General features: G+C 44.0%; 1 protein-coding gene across 1 annotated transcript in view; it reads right to left on the bottom strand.

The window, feature by feature from the left end:
* Positions 1 to 901: 901 nt before the first annotated feature.
* The window catches only part of LAMC1 (laminin subunit gamma 1), a 128,423-nt gene continuing 115,954 nt past the window's right edge, over positions 902 to 13,370 (bottom strand). Inside the window, exons 18-28 of the mRNA XM_054037613.1 lie at positions 13,092 to 13,248; positions 8,881 to 9,086; positions 8,146 to 8,225; positions 7,562 to 7,699; positions 7,182 to 7,326; positions 6,217 to 6,366; positions 5,671 to 5,785; positions 4,890 to 5,089; positions 4,368 to 4,526; positions 3,598 to 3,697; positions 902 to 2,024 (exon numbers count right to left, since the gene is read on the bottom strand). Of these exons, the coding sequence (XP_053893588.1) occupies positions 1,768 to 2,024; positions 3,598 to 3,697; positions 4,368 to 4,526; positions 4,890 to 5,089; positions 5,671 to 5,785; positions 6,217 to 6,366; positions 7,182 to 7,326; positions 7,562 to 7,699; positions 8,146 to 8,225; positions 8,881 to 9,086; positions 13,092 to 13,248 (1,707 nt within the window). The 3' untranslated portion in view covers positions 902 to 1,767. The remainder of the gene's footprint in view (positions 2,025 to 3,597; positions 3,698 to 4,367; positions 4,527 to 4,889; positions 5,090 to 5,670; positions 5,786 to 6,216; positions 6,367 to 7,181; positions 7,327 to 7,561; positions 7,700 to 8,145; positions 8,226 to 8,880; positions 9,087 to 13,091; positions 13,249 to 13,370) is intronic.

The following is a 13,370-nucleotide window of genomic DNA, read 5'->3' as shown; positions in this document are numbered from 1 at the left end:
TACACACTTCAGAGTTCTTCAGGGGGCTGGGGCTGGCTCTGGAAGAGAGGCTGGGTGCCCCATCATTGGGCTGCACACACAGGCAAGCGGGTTATTGTTAATACCACAGAATAGAGATATTGCAAACACAAAGGAGGGAAGAAAGCAGGAGCCTGGCCAGGGGAAATGCCCGACCCCAAAGGAATAATAAACGGAAGAGATATATGGTGCATGTGTAGTGATGGTTAAGAGGAAGCAAGTAGAGAAGAACAGACTGTGCCATTCTGGAAATAGGACCGAGTATATTTACACACACACAAAAAGATAGACTTCCTCACTCTATAATCATGATAAAACAAACAGACACAAAACAAAAAACCCACATTCACTCAAAAAATATCAATTTGAAATAATTAATAGCACCAGTGTGTGTCAGATAATAATTTCTTCCCCGCTACGCAAACGTACAAAGTTGCATAGTGTTTAAGAATAGATATATATGGATCTCAAAGGCAGGGGGTGTCAGACTGATCTAATGAGAAAACTCAAGGGGGAGGAGTTAAAGGCAACCCCTCCCCCCACCCTACAAGGTAGCTTAACTAGGTGGGAGCAGGTGACATTGAGTTGGACAAAAATTCTAAAGAGGCAGCAGTGGCAGCTGTGTGAAATACTGCGTGTGCTGGATATCTGCCATCAGAGCTAGGCCTGAACAATCTGTGCTGCAACATTTTAGGAAGACTGGGAGATCAGCAGGAAAATAGGGATGGAGAGACAGACCCTTACATCTCTATCTTAGACACCCATTTTCTACCTGAAGGCACCAACTTCATATTCAGACAGACTAACTGGTAAGAGCTCTCGGCTTTCTTCTTCAAAAAGACCTTAGTGGCTTTAAAAAAATCTGTCTCTCTCTCTCTCTCTCTCTCTCTCTCTCTCTAACTCTGGAAGTTTTCACTAGGAAGACTCCTAGTGACTATTACTGAGGAGATCAGAGCTGATCACTTGCAAGATTCCCTACTTGGAGAATTGGGTTAGGCAGCTGTTCACAGATATGAGACAAAATTTCTAGTTGATAGGTCAACAGTAATGTTGTTGAGACCTATCACCCCATTCCTCTCCCTTTCCTCCCTCAAGCTCTTCTTAGAGGCTGTATATCTTTCTCAGTAGATGGATATACTGCACTCTAGAAAGATGCTAAACCATTTGGTAGATGGGTACAAAAAAATTTTTGATTGGCCACTAATTTACGTAGATTTTTTAAAAAATGGTTAACATTTGGGGAAGGGGATTAGTGTTCTTTATGAGTGCAGCTATACTGGCCATTGTATAATACTTTGATAGCCAACCCTTTCCTTCATAGAAACAGCGAACTCTGGGACTGAGGAGGTTTTAACATGTTAGGGGGAAGAGGAGAAAAACGAAAGCTAGTTTGCCCCACTGTACACCGGCTCACGTGGTCATTTCTGCACCGCAGTAAGAGTAGTCCAAAACATTTCACATCATTGTGCAAATCAAAGGGAAGTGTGTATGAGAGAGGGGCAAAGGTGGAGTGTTGAGGAAGAGAAAATTTATAAAAAAAAAAAAAAAAACTTTTGATGCCCCAAAATGGATATTTAATTTGCTTCTCTTTAAAACTTTGCAACTTTTCCTGATTTGGAAAAAAGACAGCAACTGTGAGCAGCGGAGAGCTGAGGATTCGAAGAAGGTACTCTGTGTGTTAAGGCACTCCATAGCCAAACAATTGCTCCACCAGTCACTGGGGGAATACCCCCCACCCCCAGCACACCCTTAGGGTTTCTCGATGGACGGGGTGTTGAAACAGCCAGACGGCAAGGTCTTCTTGATATCTTCCAGGTTGTTAATGTCTTTCAGGATATCCTCAATGTCCCTGTTGTAGGCCTGTATGGCTTCGTCCTGCCGCCTGGCTGCATCCTCCAATTCGGTCACTTTCCGGTCCAGGTCACTATCTTTCATCTGATCTTTGGCTGTGTTCAAGGTACCCTCGATCTCATTCAGTTTGTTCAAGTCCACTGGGTCCAGTTGCCCTAGAAAACCAGCAGTGCACACAGTGAATTCCACTAACACTTCATGAGGCTGTTGCCTGCTCTCAAGCTCTTACCCAGTAGAGGGCAAATTATGGATTAATACAGTGGAACCGTCTTATGGTGAAATAATTGTTTTCACAGAGCATTAATACTAATTGGAATTGCTACTGGCACTTTCAATAACATGAAACAAAGCAAAACTACCATTGCACTTCACAAGGTGGAGTTTCAGATTAAGTGGGTTCCTCTGTATTTGGATGCAAACACCACACTTGCCTGAACCCACCACAAATAAATAATAAGCCCATCACCTAGTCTCTATACTTCATGGGTAACAGCTGACTTAAATGATCTTAACTCATTGCACACATTGTGGGCCAAGTCTTCTGCTGCTTTATACGAGCTGAGGATATGGCCCTTTTTGTTTTCAATACATTTTTATATGTGGTCTTTAATGTAATTTAATAATACAAGGTCAAATTCTATCTTGAGGGTTCTTAACACAAGCTTCACTTCCATAGTTTATAAGGTTATATGATCCCTATGAATGAATCACAACTGTGCAATATACGGTTAATTATTCTCTACTTGTCGCTGGGCTAGGGCTTTGCAAACATAGGAGGGATTTAGCAAATCCTAACTCAAGCCTTTGGATGTAGCAGAACTTTGAACTTTTAAAAAAGCAAGGCATTTATTGTGAATATACATTCATCCGACAGGCTGTTCACGGCACAAGGACAAAACTCTAGGGTGGGCAGCGTGGGGGGAAGAAGAGGGTTTAATGTGTTAGGGAAAATATTTTTCATTGTAATTAACTGATGTCTTGTTGCCTTTAGAAGGCTATAGTAGCGTCTAAAGCCAGCTGATGCTCTCATTTTACTTTCAATGTCTATCGGAGACACTCTGTTGGTGGCCCCCTTTGTAGGCGACTGTGGCTGAGAGAGAAGAGGGTGGAAGGGACTACCTTCCCTCTCAACCCTTCCTTTTGGCTCTGAACAGGAGCTTTCCCTTTCCTCCTTTCCTGAAGGAGCCAGGGCATGCTTGTCAAAAGGGCTCTAGACTCCTCCAAGCAGCAACATTAAGACCATTAACCTATTTATCCAAACGGGAGCTAGAGGGCTTTTCATCATTTCTCTGCTCTCCTTCTCTGCTGGGGGACCATCATAGGAGATGCAGTAACCAAAACGGGTATTTAAGTCTCCAAAAGCAGAAAGGAATATAATCTGAGCACAAGAAATGAACGAGGACGAAGAGAGCTCCTCACATACACACACCAGCCTTCTTTGTACCTTAAGGACCAACAGTCTCAGACACTGCAAAACTGAAAGAGTCACATCTGCAATGCTCACACAAAGCAGCAATGAACACAGCACATACACAGTGAGTCTTTGAGGATAACCCACAAAAAACGGATTCAGAAATAAATAATTTAATGGCCCATTAGATGCCAAGCTAATCCAATTGCTACTTTTTTCCAGCTTCTGCAATACAACAATGTTCTGAAGAACAAGGCATGTGTGTTTAGGAGCAGAATTCTGCTAGAAGTGGGGAGAATTGTAAATTAGATATATACCTAACTGTCCCAGAAGATCATTAATGATGGTGAGCAAGCTGTTAACAGAGTTCTTAGCTTTTCTCGCATTGTCTTCTGCCTCTTGGGCAGCCTGTGAAGCCTGTAGAAAAAGAAGTGTATGTAAATGCAATGATGTCAAAGTGGTCAGGATCATAATGGATTTGCCTCTCCGCATCGCAAACCTTCCCCACCCAACACTTGCCCTCCTAGATCATGAAACTTGCCCAAGGACACAAAGAGCTAATCTCATATGTCTCTACATACTCTTTTGCATCCCTGACTCCTCTGTTTAGGATAATCCCCAACCCCTTTCAATCTTAGATCTGAATCACAGTTTGAATGTGTGAGTGTGGAGAGCAGGGCAATACAAAAATGAAATTACTTAGCCTTCCCTAGGAAAACTAATAATGGAGGAGGCTTCCATTGGACAACAGAGACCATATTGGGCTGCAATCATTCTTTTGGTTAGAGATGGGGCAAGTCTTAGGTCATGGAAGTCTGTCTCCAGACTATAAAGTTGTGGCAGTGCTCTATAGTTAAAGTTACAAGAGGCATTATATTCTAATCCTGTTTTTTCCCCTCTCTCTTACATAACTTAGTGAAAAAAAGTCACTAACTGGACTTGAGACCCAAACCAGATGTTTTTGCAACAGGACAGTCAATAAGATACGAAGAATGACAGAGCCAACGTACCAACTCTCACCCACGGATACCAGAATCCACTCTTCTTACTGTCCTACGCACTGCATTCAGCTCCTAGAATAACTCACCATGCCTGCCATCATCATATCCTGATCAGCATCCTCCTGCTTTCTCTTCAGCTCCTTCTCTGCATCTTGCAGCTGTTTCAGCATGTCATCCACTTCTTTGTCTAGCTCTGTCGCATCAGAGAAAGTCTTGTCGGCCTCAGACTTTGTACTGGCAGCATTCTAAGGCCAATGTAGATAAAAGGTTCAGAAAGGGTGGAACACGCAGGATACAAAAGAAAATTCTTCACTTCTTTCTTTCTCTCATAATGCATCAGGGCAAGTTTCTCTGCTGTATGTGCCATTTCTGATGGGAGAGGCAAGCTCAACCACACAATTCAGCAGTAGATTTCACACCAACTAATCTCACTCCCTGGAGTTTACACAGTGGGTAGTGAAAACCATGTTAGCTCACCGTGGGCTTAACACAACTCAGTAGGGCAGGAAGTGCATAGTCCCAGCAGGACAGACAGGAGCAGAAAGAAATTTTCTCAGTTAATTTCACTACTTCACAAAGAGTGACTCAAACAGTGCTGAGAGTCTCACCTTCTGGACAGAATTAGCAATTTTCTCAGCATCGTCTGCTTTGTTCTTGGCTTCCCTGGCATCATCAGCAGCATTACCAAGCGCCAGCTCTGCTTGCCTTGTCTTATTATTGGCCTCAGCAATGGTTCGAGTAATGGCAGGAATCTTCTTTAGCGCCCCCTCGGCGGCTGTCTTGTTATCGTTCACACGCTTGTCAAAATCTGATAAAAATTCAGGCATTGTTTTGCCTCCTGTTCTGGAAGGCTCAGACACTTGTCAGGCCAAGGAAACTTAGCCAGCAGCCTAGCAAGCAGCCCAGCCTATGCTACCTTTAAATTGGAGGGAAGAATAACTATAAGGAATTGGGGGAGGGGGGGAGGGGGGAAGTTGATCAATGCCTTTGAAAGGAGTGCTATGGTTTCTGTTACAGGAGAGACACACGGTGGTGGTATCACAGGTATTAACCCAGGATGTACTGATTGACTGCTTGTACTGATTGACTGCACAAGTTTATTATTGGCTTTCTCCCTTCTAGCAAATGCAATGCTCCAAGCTTCCAGAATACCAGTGACTGCGGATCAGGGAGGGTTGAGGCTCAATATGCAGACTGCATAGTGATGCTAAATTATAAGTGGAGTCTAGCAATGTAGGTTGATGGTCAATGTAGGTTGAATGAAAAGTTAGTTTCCAGGGGCGAGAGCTTAAACCACACAACTCCCTAAACAAGTCTGCCTCTGATGGAAGAGGCCTGGTCATTATACAAACCATGTACAGATATTGTCCCTAGAAGTCTCTCTTATACCTCTCAGGTTGCTGAGAATGTCATTGGCCTCCTCTAGCGTCTCTCTTCCCTTCTTGGCAGCTTCTTCAGCCAGAGCTTTGGCAGCATCTGCTCGGGCCAGCAGCTGGTCGGCAGTCTAGAGATACATAACACAGCTCAGCATATTCTCATCTTCTATAGAACAAGATCTAGCCGTGCCACAATGTGTCATGCCAGTGGCCCTGCAAATCCCAGCCCAGTATTAAAAAGGGCTCATTACCAATGATAGACTATGCTTCCTCTGCAACCATATAACACATTCATTTGAGGGGTACCTGTCCCCATGACACAACATAGCACAGTCCGCTGTTGCTCATGCCCTCCAGTGAGAAACTCAACACCAGTGTATTTTCACAAGCTTTTCCTATCTTGTGTTCAGAACCTGCTGTTTACTCTCTCCACCCACCTTGATGTCCGCAAAGTCAGTTATTAGAAGCATAAGAATAATTGAATCTCTCAGATCTGGTCTGTCATTTGCTTCCTTAGGGTCACTTCAGGAAGTAAGAGCCTGCGCACCCCAGAACTAACCTGTTGTTCAGTCCTTCCTTTCTCCAAGAGATTCTTCACTTCCAGCTCCTTCCCTTTCATGTCCTCTCTCAAATCCTCATAATCCTTCAACTTCCTGTCAATGAGCTGATCCAGCTCCTCTGCTTCCTTCTTGATCTTATTTGCCTCATTCTGTATGTGGAGATCGGAAACAAAACCAGCTTCTGTGAACATAACAGAACTTCTTTGCAGGGAGACAACAGATACACTGTGTACTTCCTAGTGCTCAAAAGAGACAGAAGCTGCAGTTAGACTCCTAGTATTCAGTTATTACTAATTTGATACTAAAAAATTCCTAACATGATCAGGACCCCACTGTGCTGAATGTAATACCAAACACAGAGACAGTCCCTGTGCAAAAAAGATTACATCAAACTCTCTTCTAGTGTGTGTGTATGGTGATGGTGGGAAGGGGAGGAGGGAAAATGGGAAAGGGAACAGCTTAGAGGGCTTGGCATTAGGTCTGAGATTCCTGTGTTCCCTAAAAGCTGGTGACTCTGTCTTTCATCCTTTAGAAATGGATAAATAGAGAAACATGCAGTTTCCTGTGTTCGCCTCTTTCTGATGAGGACTGAAATGTCAAGGTCCTGACTATTCCATACAGACAAAAATTACATGGCACTTAAATATACAGGTGTTAGGCTCCAGTGTTGTTTGCAAAGCACTAAACAAGGCATTATTAATTTATCACATCAGTCTGGGGGGGGGGGGGGGGGGAAGGGATAGCTCAGTGGTTAGAGCATTGGCCTGCTAAACCCAGGGTGGTGAGTTCAATCCTTGAGGGGACCATTTAGGGATCTGGGGCAAAAATCTGTCTGGGGATTAGTCCTGCTTTGAGCAGGGGTTAGACTAGATGACCTCCTGAGGTCCCTTCCAACCCTGATATTCTATGATATTTGCCACCATTGATCTTTGAATACACTGTGCATGTTGCTTGACTCAGATACCTCTAGACCCTTGGAGTCCACAGCAGGAAGACTGGTGAGATTAGCATAGATCTGCAGGGCCTTGTTCCCAGCTTCCTCTGCCTCGGCATGCACCTTGTTAGCCTGTTTCTCTAGGTCTCGAGAAATGTTCTTTGCTTGATTATACCTAAGAGACAACAGAGTATCCAGTTAGCCTATGATTTAATTCTTTTATCCCTCCTTTGCTGATTCAGTAAAACTGTCTTGGCAGAAGTGAAGACAGAGAACTCACACGAAACCTACTGCTTAAAAGCAGGTATCTCCCACCAGCCAAAGTACAGATGACATCTTGTTTTAAGCACCATTCCCCCTTCCCCACTCAAACCAAAGGGAGAATAATCTGCTTTCTGTTACTGACTCACTTCCTGTTGAGCTCGTCTATGTCACTCGCAGTTTGGTTCTCTCCTGCCAGTGTCTTCAATAGCAATGTATACGCCTCTGTAGATGTATCATTTGCTGCCTTTGCAATGCGCACAATATCGTCAGCTTCTTGTTTGTGTCTGGGCAATATTACAGAGGGAAAATAATCTAATTAGAATTACCAGCCTATTTTATTCCCACCTACCACTCCCCTTCCTCTCCCAGTACCACAATTAGGGTGCTAGTAAAGAGGTTCTGTCTCCCCAACCCACTGCCAACACACCAGTAAAGCTTGTGAGGGCAATTGCAGGGTATTACTATGATTTTACATTGTGTTTAGGCCAAAGGTTGCCCTTGTCAGGCAACTCATATAAAGCTCTGATGACTACAGGTCCCAGAATTCAATACCCCATCTTTGATCCAAGCAGCTGCAACTTCATATTGAGCAAAAGGAGGCTTGCTCCGTTTCAGGCAAATTAAGGTCAGCCTTCCATTTCCCAGCAGGGGCCCATTGAGCCCTCAAGAAGGCAAAAAACAAGTGCCCTACCCTTACATTGATGCTTTGTACTGGCACACAGGGCCTTACCGTTCAGCCAGTTTACGAGCCTCTTCTGCCAAGAGAGTCATGTTGTTTGGGTCACCATTGGAGACTGGTGGGGTAATGGACTGAAAGCAAAATCAAACATCCTTTCAGAAGCTATTCTTTTCTCGATTGTCACTTTAATTATTCACAGTCACGGGTTGCAGACTTAATGTGGCTGCTCTATTTCTCATTTCTTATATTAGTTTGCAAAGTCTGTGTGATTTTTTGCATGGGTTCTTCCCCAAAAACAAATGCTCCAAGATTGTGTTTAGGATGTGTGAGTGTGTGCATGTGAGAGAGAGACTGGGGAGCACAGTGGGAGGCAAAGTGGTTACTGACATCCTTTAGGGTTGTTTATGAGTACTGGGATATACACAGCTCACTCAGGGTACAATGGAAGAGACAACAAAACTTGTACAAAGATATACATGTTTCCAAATCAAGCGCTGTTATAAACAGCAAGTAAAAAAATTTAAAACTATGAAGAATACCAAGAGTTTCCTTTCAACTAGTAATATTTTTCTCATTTGTTTGTGCCACACACACACTAACAAAACTTATCCCCAGATTTATGAGATTCTCTATGAGGTTAAACACACAATGTTACAACCCAAGCTTAGTGCTAGTTTGTGATAAGGGGCAGGGACGAGAAATGTATTCAAGATGTTAAGAACCTTATTCTACTCACAAAAATGGAAGACACTACACATTAGGGAGTTTATGTCACAAAAAACTCACCACATTGGCAACTGCCATCTTTGCCTTCTCTAGCATATTAGAAGCTACTTCAATCAGGTCTTCTGTGCTCTCCACCCGGTCTCGGGCTTGCTCAGCTAGGCCTTCAGTCTCCCTCACTGTATTTTGGATGTTTTGTAATCGGCCAAGCTGGCTTGCCAGAGTGCTGTTAATTTCCTTGAGACGATCCATCAGGCCCTGATCCACATCTGAGGCGAACAACATAAAAAGGGAGGAAGCAAAATTAATTACGCTGGGAGCATGAGTTGCAAAAATAAAACATTTGGTAAGTCGCTGCCGTCTGCAACATGTTGGTAGGTTAATCCCTTGTTGAAAGGGGTCCAGAAGAGCCTTTTAATGAGAGGGTAATCGGTTTATGATCCAAGTCATTACGAGAATGTGCATAAAAACCACAAGAAATGAAGACGCCTCTACCTTCTAATGCCCCTGCAGATCAATAAGCGTTTGTGAGCACATTTGGCCAGAATTTTGAATGCAAGACCTGGCACATAAAGGAGGTGGATAGTTGCTTTTCAAATGAATTATGTTCAAAGCATGAAACATTTGTTCCCCTATTCTATTAGGGCAACGGTTTGCAAATTTTGGAGCTGAGACCCCTTTTGAGTTACATGTTTTGGTTGCACCCCCCTACCCAGACAAAAATAGACATATGCAAAAATATACTTGATAAACCTAACAGAGACCTTAACACAACTTTAATTATATTACCTACACCTGTAAAGTTTCAAATGACCAATGGCACAGCCAAAGGTTCCTCAACCTTGCAGCCAGGCTGCACCAGTAGGGCATGGCCAATACCTGCCCCTCTGCCCCTCCCTACTTGGGTTTTTAGAGTGGAGGAAGGTGCATGCAATGGTCTCTGGAGGTGAGTCACGGGGTGGAGGTGATGCCCGGGCCCCACCACACAGGGCTGGCACACCCCCTCCCCCAAAATGTTCCTCCACCCCTCTCAAGGGTGTGTGCCCCAGTTTGAAAACGGTATTAGGTTCAAATTCTATCAAAAAATGCACAGATAAAGGGGCAAGCCATGTACTGCTCTCTGCTGCACATAGAGGCAGAGAATAAGGAATCTTCACCCCCAGGCTCCAAAGCTGCTTTGCAACCACTATTGCATACCTGAGATGCAACAGCCTCTACAGCTTGTTCTCCTGCTCCACAAGGAGGAGAGTAACAGCTGGCAGATCTACACAGCAACAGATTCACCAGCCTAGTGCCTTCCCCACCCTAAAGACTTCCCAATCACGTGGCTGGGTAGAGAGCCCCTCTGGATCTGGGTTCTGCAATGCTATAGGAGGTAGAAACCTCTGCATGGCCTCCCCAAACCCTGCCCTAATTCTAAAACTGATAAGTAAGATAATACTATTACAATTCTTGAAACAGTGACTAATCATATGGATATGGTAGAATACCAAGACACAGTAGGGCCCCCCAAGGAGAGAGCTTAACTAGGTTTTGGGTTTTTTAAAACCAGACCCTTCACATTATCTTAATATTGTGTCCTATAAACACACATACACATTCTGTGCATAAAGTGAGATTAATTTAAAAAAATAAGAGCAACACGAAGGCTGATAAATCAACTACAAAACAAAACAAAACTCCTCAGGAAATCTAAGAGTTAAGGTTTCTATAGCAACGTTGCCTTGGCCACATTACACATCCTGGATGTTTTAATGTGAAAATAAAGCTTTCATTTATTAAACTACATATTCAGATAGAAAATACTACACATGCACAAAGTGTTCAAATTAACGTGTTTGCAGGAAATTGACATGAGGTTTTTTTGAGTACCTGTTCTCTCAACTTTAATGGTGAACTAACAGTTTCTGCCTTTAATTTGCCTTTTCTTTATTTCAGAGAGCAGCAAAAAAAGCAAAAAAAGCCCAGAGCTCTCCCTGCTACACTAGTGCACTTTAGCTTCACAGCCTTTCCTGAGATGCAGGTAACCTAAAGGTATGTCTACACAGCATTTTGGACTGAATGGGAGCGAGCCTCCCGGCCCAGATGGACAGGCTTGAGGAGAAGTGGGACTCATGCTAGCACTCTACAGACACCTTTGGAGACAGCACTTTGAAGCTATGACTCGGGCTGGAGCTCAGCCCTCCCGAGGCCCCAGTGGCTTTGGCTTAAGCCCAAGCCCAAGCCCCAACTTTGAAGTGCTGTTATCTTTAGCGCACCAGCATGAGCCCCACTATCCCAAGTCTGAGGCTCCCACTAGCTTCAAAATGCTGTGTAGACATACCCTAGGAGACCCCAAAGGTAAAGTGACCCTGCAGGCCAAAGGTCAAGCTATTTAGAGTCTTAAGGAGCCACAAGACCCCCCCCAAACAGTAACAATGCTGAACATTTAAACACTGAATTGAGTTTTGTAAAAGGGGAATTATTTACCTCCTCAAGTGAGGACTGGGAAACAAACCAACCAAAGACCCAATCCTATGACCCACCTGTGCACTCAAATCACTTACGTAAGCAGGTCATATAGATCCAGCACCAAGCACTACGAAGAACTATTATCCTAATTTCTGAAATGATTGTGCACCTTTGGGAAGGTTTCTCAGACAGCATGGACTTGCTCCTCCTATGCCGGCCAGCACACAGTCCACTTTTAGTCCCAAAGTTCAGTGCAATCACTCATGTAGTGCTGGACACCCTATAAGAGTCTCAGACCAACACCTGTCAATCCAAACTACGACCTCTTTGGCTGGTGAGTGTGTCTTGAATTGGTCAGAGGACATGGACTCAGGTGCCAGCACCATGCAGATGATACAGAGGCTGACCGAAGCGGATACCCTTGACCACACCACGGCCACCAATATGGCTTCAGCGCTGGCATGGAATCAGCTCATGGGTGAACAGTGGCTGACTGAAGCAGAACCCAAGCAAGACAGAGGTGATGCCGGTGGGCAGAGGAAAGCATATAGAAGAATGTGCAGCCATGGCGCAGTCTCCTTTGGTTGAAGGCAAACACCCACAATTGGTCAATTAAGAGTGTAGTTTAGGAGTACCCCTGGATTTCTCACTGACACTAAGCTCTCGCACAACAGCACCTGTGAGTAGTGCTTTCTACCATCTCTGGTTGGCTAGGAGGCTCTTTTCCATCCTGGCAGACAGCGACATGGCTTTGGTCATACACACCTTTGTCACTGCCTTCCTGGACTATAGCAATGTGATACTCTTGGGGATGAAGCTATCAGCCCCTAAGAAACCCTAACTAGCACAAAATTCTGCAGCATGTGTCATCCTCAACAGGGGCTACTAGAAGCGCATCAAACCTGTCCTTGGCTCTCTATACTGGCTACCCACAATCCTTATCTTCTAGACCTTCAACGGCCTGGGCCCAGCATATCTTTTAAAGACTGCCAAAAGCTCCAGGATGAAGACCATGGTCGACAATTCAGCTCCTTGGGCACCATGGAACTCTCTACCAAGAGGGTAAAGCTTGTCCGTGTAGAAAACGGAGCTTTTTCCAAGGCTGTACTGAGACTATGGAACAAACTTGCACAGGAACTAAGAACCACCACAAGTCTCATTCCTTTCTGCTCCAAGCTCAAGGTGTGTTTCTTTGACAACTGTCTTCTCTAACAAACGCACAACATGTATATTTAAAAACATGCATATACCCACCGTAAGTCATGTCACTTAGCAAACTGCTGAAAGACGCAGACATGCTATGGTGATGAGGGCAGCACAAGAACCTACAGAGAACAGAGCTTGAACAAACCCGGAAAACATAACCTATTCATCTCTGGGCTAAGACCAAACAAGGAATGTTTAGGCCCAACAAAATTATTTTGGGAAAGCTATGAGCAACAGCAGCAACATTGCTACTGGTGAATACTATGAAAATAGACATACCCTTAATGTAGGTATATGTATATTTTTAAACAAGCAGAAAAATTTTCATAGTTAATAAGTAAAAGCCTCTTTAAATTAGTCTCTCCTCTGAGTGGGCCAGTTGTCTTTTTGTCGGTTTTAGACAGCTCTTTATTTTTGTTTATTATACAGAGCCATGAATATTGTCAGGAATAAAATACAACCATCCCCATGCACACTTCCTCAACAGTGTTTTGAAATGTTCACAACTCCTGATGCAAATTATACAGTAACAAAAAGAAGCTTTGCTACTCTAATGGACCAGGAATACAGCAAATCGTTAGTTCCATGGCACCCTTTGTCAGATCAGTTCAACCTACCTTTGCTGTTCTGTGCATCTCGGAGCAAGTCCATGACATCTCTCTCTGCCTCCTTCAGTCTGTCCTCAAAGGCCTGATCAGTCACCGTTTCATCTCCTGTACCAAGGTTTGCTATAAGATTTTCCAGTTCCTGCAACCTTTCGCGTTGTTCTGCCACCTAAGCAAAGGAGATAGGGGGACAGAAATAAACAGCCTCCTTCCAAAAGCTGAGACACAAAGTACTGGTCAGTTGTTTCAGCTTCCAGGAGGTGTCGCTCAGACACCGTGTGAGAATCTCCA

The sequence above is a fragment of the Malaclemys terrapin genome, chromosome 8 (assembly GCF_027887155.1).
Source record: "Malaclemys terrapin pileata isolate rMalTer1 chromosome 8, rMalTer1.hap1, whole genome shotgun sequence".
Taxonomy (NCBI): Eukaryota; Metazoa; Chordata; order Testudines; family Emydidae; genus Malaclemys; species Malaclemys terrapin.
The sequence above is the reverse complement of the archived record's forward strand: the minus strand, read 5'-3'. Positions and strand labels throughout refer to the sequence as shown.